The sequence below is a fragment of the Lolium rigidum genome, chromosome 7 (genome assembly GCF_022539505.1).
Source record: "Lolium rigidum isolate FL_2022 chromosome 7, APGP_CSIRO_Lrig_0.1, whole genome shotgun sequence".
In the NCBI taxonomy this organism is placed as follows: Eukaryota; Viridiplantae; Streptophyta; class Magnoliopsida; order Poales; family Poaceae; genus Lolium; species Lolium rigidum.
The window spans coordinates 121,621,401-121,631,624 of NC_061514.1; the positions used below are offsets into that span (position 1 = coordinate 121,621,401).

The following is a 10,224-nucleotide window of genomic DNA, read 5'->3' on the forward strand; positions in this document are numbered from 1 at the left end:
AGTGGGGCAATATAGCTCTGGCCCCATCTGATAAAAAAAATTATCTGAAAGCTTCGCTGCATATGAGCTATCCATGCAGCCATGCATACTTTTATGTTGGGCCAAGTCCAATTAGACACCTAGGGCCCTTTTTTTATTCAGAGGATTTCTATGCATTTTTGTCCTATGAGTTGTTTGATTTGTAGGGTTGTAAAACATAGTAATATTTCCTTATGTAAAACATAGTAATATTTCCTTATGATTTATTCGCATTAGGTTTCATAGGAAAATTGCCATCCACTCCAATTTGAAGAATCCTACATTGTTTTGTGCGCAATCAAACATCATTTTATAAATCTTGTACTACTATTCAAATGTCATGGCAAATAGGCCATGATTTATTTGCACTTCATTTTATAATACAACATTTTTTATATTTCTGTATTTTTTAAATCATGTGAATCAAAAAGGCCTTAGGTGTCTAATTGAACTCAGCCCAACATAAAAGTATGCATGGTTGCATGGATAGCTCATATGCCATGAGGTCCTTTTACATACACACTTTACAGTTAAGGACAGGTTATGTTCTAAAAAAGTCAGGAAAGGTTATTCTTCTAAAAAAATTGTTACCGAAACTAAAGGTCTTCCATCGCCATCGAACACAGAAAGGTCTTCCATCATCGCAAAGGTTCTAGCTTGTTCTAATGGATGCAAGATTGCGAGGCCGCTTGTGTTAATCTCCCCAAAATAGGGACAATTTTTTATTGGTACTGTACATAACTTACATAGCTATCTCACCACAAGCTTTAAACTTGGATGGCGGTAGAAAAAAAATCTAAGTATATCGTCTGTACGTGGTGCCGTCTCCAAAGGTGGCCATCGATCGGGCCTCACTTTCACAATTTCACTAGTCACCATGGAGATCCTACGACACACAGTCCGATTGGCAGGCAGTGCCCACAGATCACAAGCAGCATCAAGGCCCAGGATATCGTCCACGCGGCGTGCACCGGCGCAGCAGAATCCGGTGCCGCCCGCATCCCATTGGCCAGCGCTCTATCCATCCTACCACCCCAAGATTTCCCCGCCCAAATCTTGTGGCTGCCCTGCGCCGCAACGCCATGATTTAACATCAAAACCGTCGTGGCATCTCCGCAATCGTTGCACGCACGCTCCAACAACAGCAGCCACTCTGCCCGCCAGCGGAAGGCACTCGACCAGCAATAATGGCGCTCGCCTCCACCTCCGCCACCGCCGTGCTCAAGAACCCGTTCCTCGGCGCGAGGCGCGCGCTCGCCAATGCCGCCGTCGGGGCCGCGGCCAAGCCCGTGACGCGCCGTGTGGCGGTTGTCGCCGCGGCCGTCGGCAAGAAGTCGTGGATCCCCGCTTTCAAGAGCGACGCCGAGTTCATCGACCCGTCCTGGCTCGATGGATCGTAAGTCTCCTCCTCTTCTCCTTCGCTCCGCATTTGTTCTTTTACGAGGTATCTATCGATGGCAGCTGACTCACCCAACGCATGCGTGTCGCAGGCTCCCCGGCGACTTCGGCTTCGACCCCCTTGGCCTCGGCAAGGACCCGGCGTTCCTCAAGTGGTACAGGGAGGCGGAGCTGATCCACGGGCGGTGGGCGATGGCGGCCGTGCTGGGCATCTTCGTCGGGCAGGCCTACAGCGGCGTGGCGTGGTTCGAAGCCGGCGCGCAGCCTGGCGCGGTGGCGCCCTTCTCCTTCGGGTCCCTCCTGGGCACCCAGCTGCTGCTCATGGGGTGGGTGGAGTCCAAGCGGTGGGTCGACTTCTTCAACCCGGACTCGCAGTCCGTGGAGTGGGCCACACCATGGTCGCGCACCGCCGAGAACTTCTCCAACTCCACCGGCGAGCAAGGGTACCCCGGCGGCAAGTTCTTCGACCCGCTCGGCCTCGGCGGCGACACCAAGGACGGCGTCTACATCCCCGACGCCGACAAGCTCGACCGGCTCAAGCTCGCCGAGATCAAGCACGCGCGCCTGGCCATGCTCGCCATGCTCATCTTCTACTTCGAGGCCGGGCAGGGCAAGACGCCGCTCGGCGCGCTCGGCCTATAATCTACAGTTAGGAACTCGGTGCGCGCGCGCGCGTGGTGGGTGGTGAGGGTTGCTGCATTTGCATCAGCTGATCGGACGCGATGGATTGCTGCATGGGTTTTCGGCCCAAGAAGAAGCAGCAATGTATCTGTGTGTCCGTGACTTCTTTCGGGTGGTGTGTTGTGTGAATCAAATGGGGAATCAAGGAGTACTCTCTCTTTGTTTCTTCCCAGTGTATGTACCATGTAATATATGAGCAGTCTTGGTTCTGTAATTCAAGGCAGAATGAGCAACGACATTTCATTGATCATCTACCAAGTCTTTCACAACATTGCTTTGTATGATTGCTTCAGTTCAAACTCGGACACACTACTCAGAGCAAGCCGAAACATAGCATCACGAGGTCTATCTATAACAGTGTGTGGATATCGACAGAAACTAGTGTTGGCTCTGAAACATCAGAGCAGCCATTCTTGACGTCTAACGGATACTATACAATTAGGGACACGCATTCATGACCCTGAATCTGCCTCATGCTCAGAAAATTAGTAATAAACAAAGTAGCAGAGGTCTGTTGGACGCTTCATTTGCATGATGTGTTCCTTCCTTGTAAACCTCCCTAGCTACGCTCAAAATTATGTCTCTGTCACTCCTTTGTTACTCCGAGAAAAGTATTCATCCCCTCTGCAGCATATGGCAGCCTGAATTGAGCTCATTCTTGGAAAATTAGTAATCTGTCCATTCCATAATATACAATATTATTACAAACAATACAGGATCGAGTAGATTGAATGTAATAATATTTTATATAATGAGATGAAGAGGTTAATAAATAAATAAAAAGCAGGGCCGTAGATGTATGTTGCATGCCGACACACTTGCGTTTGGTGGTGAAGGACCAAACAAAAATGAGGTCGGACGAACTCTAAGCATACAAAGATGCAATTGATAAAAAATGTCTACAGTAACCACATTAATACTTTGTACTAGTCTTAAGCATAATCACTTAATACAATTGTAATAGCAACTAATTTAAATATAAATAGAACCTACAAACCTAAAGATAAAAAATCTTTAATGCTGTCTAGAAGTTTCAAGCAATGGAATTCTTTTAAAAAAATCTTAATTTCACCAAGATTTACATTTTTGAATATCGCCCATTTTATGTAGTACATCACCAAATCATTAAGACAGCCATCAGACATCATGTTACACAACTCGGTTTTGATGATCTTCATAGCTTAGAATGCCTTTCAGCTTTGTTGTTGCAACTAGTAAAAGCAATGTCAACTCAATAAGACACTAAAATGTAGGAAACATGATTAGAGTTCAGCCTTTTTTTTAGCTAGGCTTGCAATATCAAGACAAACTCTCAAATGTTCCATTCTCCGGCCGAAATTTTATTAGAGAGAGAAGGGCGTAGAAGGTGTACACAACATACACAAAGTGTACGGAGAGAAGCCCTTACGGGTATGAAAGGTACGCACCCTCCACAGACACAAAAAGCACCCAGTAAAACACAAAAGATCTAGGTTAAAACGCTAGAACACACCCCGCCGCTCTCCAGGAGTGAAGATCCTCAATGATCAACTCAAACACGCGGCTCACCGGGCTGTTTTCTTGCTGAAAGATTCTGGCATTCCGTTCTTTCGAAAGCCTCCAGTGAACCAAAATGCAGAAGGTGTCAAAGTCTCGACGAAATTCTTTTGGGGCCCTCTTTCTTGCCGCTAGCTACCAGTCCTTCGTGCTCTAAAAAATATCATTGGGGATTGGAAACTCTGCTCCAGCCTAGCCCCATAGGCAGAGCCAGACCTGCTGCGTGAAACAACAGTGCACAAAAAGATGTGTGCAATCCTCGTCAGTTGGGAAGCATAACTGTCAGACAATGCTACGAGGCCAGCCTCTCTGCGTCAGATTGTCTGCTGTGAGACACCACCTTACGGCTAGCCACATGAAGAACTTACACTTCATCCGAGCTTTGGACATTTAAATTGGCTTGGCAGAAGCGAAACCGGTGTTTGCCATGAAGAAGAGTTGGTAAGCGGATTTCACCGAGAATTCTTAGTAAATTGATGTCATCCTTCAATTTTATACTATATGGATAGGTTTTATTATGTGAATATTTTTTATTTAGTTACAAATCACTTCCGTTTTGAAAATCTCACTTGCAATTCGATTTGCAACTTGAAAATCTCAGTTGCAACCCGATTTTCAACTGAAAAATCTCAGTTATAACTTCACTTGTGATGGCTGCAAGTGCACATATTGAATGTAGCTAGTTTCAAAATTAAGAATATTGAATTACAATGGAGATATTTGGTAGATATTTATTGTCTCTTGTTACCTTCACTTAATTGTACCTGTAAGTGATTCTTGATCCAAAGCAAGGTGTGATGATTGTTGGTCTTGAGTTGTGAACACAACAATGGTGAATAAAGTGATTTGAGAAAGGAAATAGAGTGAGCAATGTAAAGTACGGGAAACTGCAATAAGGGTAAAAAGTTCTCATGAAATTAGGGATTCATCACTAGAATAGTTAAAATATAATTAAGATATATGATTTTTTTGCGGTGACCCAACTCAGCATTGTATTTTGTAGCACACAAGTCATTGGTATGATACGTATGAAAGTACCATTTGATAAATATTATATCCCTCAGAGTAGTACAGAAACATCGTGGGTCCAATATTACACACTTATTATTACAAGTTAGAAGTGTACACAAATTTCAAGATCCTCCTCGACTGAGTGAGGATTTTCATAAGACTCGAGCTCTAATTTAATTAACTTCAGAACTAATGGTACGATAAACTGCATGTACTCTTGTCTCTCTTAGAAGCCTAGAGTGTTACATTTTTTAGCATGTGTGTGCGAGTGGAGTCTCATATAGAGGCGGAGGCGGTGAATCCTGTCACTTACGGCCCGGCCCTGGGGCAGGGCGAGCGGGGCGGCCGCCCCGGGCCCCCGGAACCTAGGGGCCCCCATCAGCCATGGCGTATACACAGTTCAACGACTCCATGAAATTCGATCGAGCTTTTCTTTCTCCTGTGGCTGACGATGCAGAGAAGCACGAACCGTTTTTTGTTTTTTTTGGTTTGGAGAGAATCACGAAGCGTTATATCCTCAGCTTACTAACGGACAAAGCTATGGCCCTTTTTCTATTTTGTCTACATGGGCCATTTACCCTTCCGTTACTCTGGGCTACATTTTACCTCAGATTTTAACTAGTAAAAGGGATAAAAGTGGGGCGGGGCTCCGTGGCCTGTAAGCTATTCCCTCCATTCTAAATTGATTAATTCAACTTAAATCTACATATATACGTGTCTAGATATTATAATATTTTTAGATATATACAATCTAGAAAAGTGAAGTAAATTAATTTGGAAGGAGTTAATAGGACAGCTGTTGATGGTATGTTCCATTGTTCGCCAATTATTGTTGCCTGCGAAATGGTCAACCTTGTGCAATAAGCCTAGCCACAGTATAGTGTACCTGATCTTAGACGGTCGGAAATAATTCTGAACTAGACAACTAACTATCAATAGACATTCAAGCAGTGGTGGTGACAAGCTGTAAAACATTGACGACTAAGTGTACCCTAAGGCCTAAGCCTAACAATTCAAAATCTCAATTCATATGGCATCTCGGAGAATAAACGTGATGGCCATGGCAATGTAGGAATCTATTCTTCGGTCTCTTATTCGTCATGCGTGTTTACATTTGATTGTTCCTAGGACAAGGGCCGAAGAGGAACTGTTGTTGAACTCGTGCGTCATGCCTAAAGGAATTGCACTACATCTGATGGGGTTCGTAGCATAGAAAACAAAAAATTTCCTACCGCAAGACGAATAAATCCAAGATCTAATCTATGGAACACCCAAGATCTAATCTACAAGATCGAAGCAACGAGATTGATACGAGACTAACCCTCGAAGATTTTCAAAGCCTACGAGATTAGATCTCGTTGTTGGTGTAGACGATCGTCCCCGGTGCTGCAATCCGGCAGCACTTCCGTACTCGGTCGCGCGTACGGTGTCGATGAAGCCCTTCCTCTCCCCGTTCCGGCGGGCAGCGGAGGTGTGGTAGATCCCCTCGGAATCCCGGCGGCACGACGGCGTGGTGGTGGTGGTGGAGGAGAAAAGCTGCAGGGCTTCGCCAAGCCGGTACAACACTATGGAGGAGAGAAGGGGGCGGCCAGAGCTAGGTCTGAAGGGGTGAACGCCCCCCTGCCCCCTCCCCTCTTTATATAGGGGGGGAGGTCGGTTTGGCTGGCCCCCCAATGCCCCAAACCCATCTAGGGCCGGCGGCCAAAGGGGGGAGGGGGAATTCTTCCCCCCCAAGTTGATCCCCCCTAGGGTTTTGGGGAAAACCCTAGGGTTGGCCGGCCTGGGCCTTGAGGGGCATGTGCCCCTGGCCCATTAGGCTAGAGTGCATCCCCTCGGCCCATGCTAGGCCTCCTAGGGTCGTGGGCCCACTGGTGGGACCCTCGGAACCTTCTAGAACCTTCCCGGTCTTTCACCGGAAAAATCCCGAACTTTTCCGAAACCTAGAAATCAACTTTCCTTATATGAATCTTATTCTTCGGACCATTCCGGACCTCCTCGTGATGTCCTGGATCCCATCCGAGACTCCAAACAAATTTCGTCTCCATACCATATTCAAATCTACTCATGCGACATCGAACCTTAAGCGCGTCACCCTACGGTTCGCGAACTATGCAGACATGGTCGAGACTCCTCTCCGAGCAATAACCAATAGCGGGATCTGGAGATCCATAATGGCTCCCACATATTCAACGATGACTTAGTGATCGATTGAACCATTTACATACGATGCCAATTCCCTTTCTCACGCGATATTTTACTTGTCCGATGTTCGATCATCGGTATCTCCATACCTTGTTCAACCTCGTTACCGACAAGTACTCTTTACTCATACCGCGGTATGTCATCTCTTATGATCCAATCATATGCTTGCAAGCTAATCAGACGACATTCCACCGAGAGGGCCCAGAGTATATCTATCCGTCATTAGGATGGACAAATCCCACTATTGATCCATATGCCTCAACTCACACTTTCCGAATACTTAATCCCATCTTTATAACCACCCATTTACGCAATGGCGTTTGATGTAATCAAAGTACCCTTCCGGTGTAAGTGATTTACATGATCTCATGGTCGAAGGACTTAGGCAACTATGTACCGAAAGCTTATAGCAAATTGAACTTAATGACTTGATCTTATGCTACGCTCATTTGGGTGTGTGTCCATTATATCATTCACCTAATGACATAACCTTGTTATTAATAACATCCAATGTTCATGATCACGAAACCATGATCATCCATTAATCAACAAGCTAGTTATACAAGAGGCTTACTAGGGACTCCTTGTTGTTTACGTAACACACATGTACCAATGTTTCGGTTGATAAAATTATAGCATGGGATGTAAACATTTATCATGAACACTAAGATATAACAATAACTAATTTATTATTACCTCTTGGGCATATCTCCAACAGTCTCCCACTTGCACTAGAGTCAATAATCTAGTTTACATTTGTAAAGATATAACACCTTGGCCTTCTGGTGTTTATCATGTTTTGCTCACGGGAGAGGTTTTAGTCAACGAATCTGACATGCTCAGAAACGTATGTATTTTGCAATTCATTTGCGTCTCAACGCATCACTCATTTTCCAAATGAGTCGGCATTAATACGTATATGTTCGGTCTTACGGTGGAACCTTAATTCCGCGGTCTGAAATAAGTCACTAATATTGTCACACACAATATAGCTTCAAAGTTCTGACACTATCGGAACTACACCAAGTTCTCAAAGAACTCCTCGACTTAACACTCTTAGTCATTGTCAAAACAATGACATTCTGCCTTCATTTGTAGAATCCGTCACACTATTTAGAACTCTTCTAAATCTAGCAAAGACTTCTTCTAGCTCATTGCGCTACCTTTTAATCAACACTGATCCTAATTGAGATTGAAAAATATTTTTATATGTGACCAAACTAATATCGGTGCAACACCTTACAGTGATTTGTTTGTCATTACCCCATACAAAAACTATATATATATCCTTGGTTCTTCTAAAGTACTCAGGGATATTCTTACTGTTGTCCAATGATCATCACATGAATCATTCTGGTATATGCTCTTAACCTTTTAGAGCACAGGACATCTGACTTTGTACATATTATTCGTGATCTAAAGTCACTCATGTGTTTTTGCTCATTGAGTGTCAGATACACTCGAGTGTTGTTAAACCTTCACATGACAAGAACATTTTTCTTAATATTTCTATATTGAACTACTTCAATATCCATTCTATGTACTTTGACTTAAACTTATTATGTGTTTCAATCTATCTTCATAGATCTTGACACTAAATATATTTTAGTCCATATCCTTTCATTGAAGTTAATTCTCAATGAAACCTTTTTAATCAATTATATAATTACATTATTTATAATCAACGATATGTCATCTACATAAAGTATTATAAATATGTCTTAGCGCTCCCACTTAATTTCTTGCAAATGCAAGCATCTTCATCGTTTCTGATGAAATCAAAAAACTCTTTGACTATTTCATCCGATGAAGATTCCAACTCCGTGATACTCACTTCATCCAATTGAAGTTCGTATACCTATCTAGTATTCCACGGACTAGCAAAACTCTTGGTTTGTATCTTGTATACACCTTTAATACACACTTCTGTTAAGTAATGTACTTTGCCATCCTACTAGCATATCTCATAAAAGAAATATGTAGCGATTACTAGAATAATCCACATAGACTATAAGCATTGCTACGGAAGATCCAATCTTTTCGCAGTCAACTCTTTGAACTTTGTCGTAAACAACTTTTGACAAGTCAAGCTTCTTCAAGGATATTACATCCAAGTCCATCAATTTCATAGATCCATTTACTTCAAAAAGTATTCATCTATCTTGGATTTTATGGCGCATAGCCATTTTAACGGAGTCAGGGCCCATCATAACTTCTTTGTTTGTAGTTGGTTTATTATTGTTCAAAAACAATCCTTTGTCCACAAATCATTTATTTGATCACAAAGTAAATCATACCTACAAGGTTCAATAGGTACTTTGATCTCCATGGCTAAAACATTTTGTAGTCATGGGAGCCATGATCGTCGTGGCCGCTTCCGGAACCAATTCCGATGCTGCGCTACTCTGATCATTATGCTTAGGTTCATGAACCTTATCAAGTTCTATTGTCCTCCCACTCAAATATTTCGCTGGAAACAATTTCTCGGAAATAAGAAACATTGACAAACACTTTTGTCTTTGTCTCGTGGGAAGAATTCCCAATCAAATCTCTGGGATAACCAAAAAAGACATTCATCCGATTTTGGTTGTAAACTTATTTACTTATGCTATGCATACCAAAAATTTAAGAAAGGACTATTAGGGTTCATACCCATGCCATAACTCGTATGATGTCATTTCAACGGATCATGATGATGCTCTATTCAGTGTAAAAGCGGTAGTCTCTAAAGCATAATCCACAAAAATATAATGGCTTCATTTTATTTTATCTCATCATTAATCCAACAAGGTTTGGATACATCTCTCGGATACTCCATCATCACTATGATACTCCAAGGAACGTGAGTTGTAGAACAATTTCATAACTCTCTTAGATGTTCGCTAAAACTCGTAATTCAAATATTTCCACCATGATCCAATCATAGATATTTGACTTTTCTATTACGATGATTTCCACTTCATGCTGAAATTTATCTGAATCCATTCAAATGTTTCAAACTTCTTCCTTATCGAATATATCCACATATATATACTCAATTCATTGTTGGAAGTTTTCATGAAGTAAAAGAATCTCCCGCACACAACTATGCCCAGTGAACCACATATATCATCATGTATGTTTCCACTAAGTTAGTTGCCCGTTCAACTCTTAGCCTATGAACGGTATTTAAGTCATTTCCTTTTAGAAGAGATTTGCAAGCACCAAATGATTCAAAAATCATATGACTCCAAAAATTCCATTCAAATGGAGTTCCTTCATGCGTTCCTTTCTAACATGACCTAAATGGCGGTTCCATTAATGAGTGGAATTCACATCATTTGCCTTATGGCATTTTAGCGTCAGTGTTATGTATGTGTGTTTCACCATTAAGATTTA

The 10,224-nt window shown here is 42.7% G+C and overlaps 1 protein-coding gene across 1 annotated transcript; it reads left to right on the forward strand.

Annotated features, from left to right (window-relative positions):
* Positions 1 to 1,142: 1,142 nt before the first annotated feature.
* LOC124670088 (chlorophyll a-b binding protein CP24, chloroplastic-like) lies at positions 1,143 to 2,347 on the forward strand. The gene is made up of 2 exons (XM_047206596.1): positions 1,143 to 1,414; positions 1,509 to 2,347. Exons 1-2 carry the CDS (start codon positions 1,206 to 1,208, stop codon positions 2,056 to 2,058), a joined length of 759 nt encoding a protein of 252 aa, XP_047062552.1. The 5' UTR covers positions 1,143 to 1,205; the 3' UTR covers positions 2,059 to 2,347.
* The last annotated feature ends 7,877 nt before the right edge of the window (positions 2,348 to 10,224 follow it).

Bases quoted from the DNA above. Each gene is read 5' to 3' on its own strand.
- LOC124670088 (XM_047206596.1), top strand. From the start codon at position 1,206: ATGGCGCTCGCCTCCACCTCCGCCACCGCCGTGCTCAAGAACCCGTTC. The intron at 1,415-1,508 runs GTAAGTCTCCTC...TGCGTGTCGCAG, and splicing joins CCGTCCTGGCTCGATGGATC to GCTCCCCGGCGACTTCGGCT.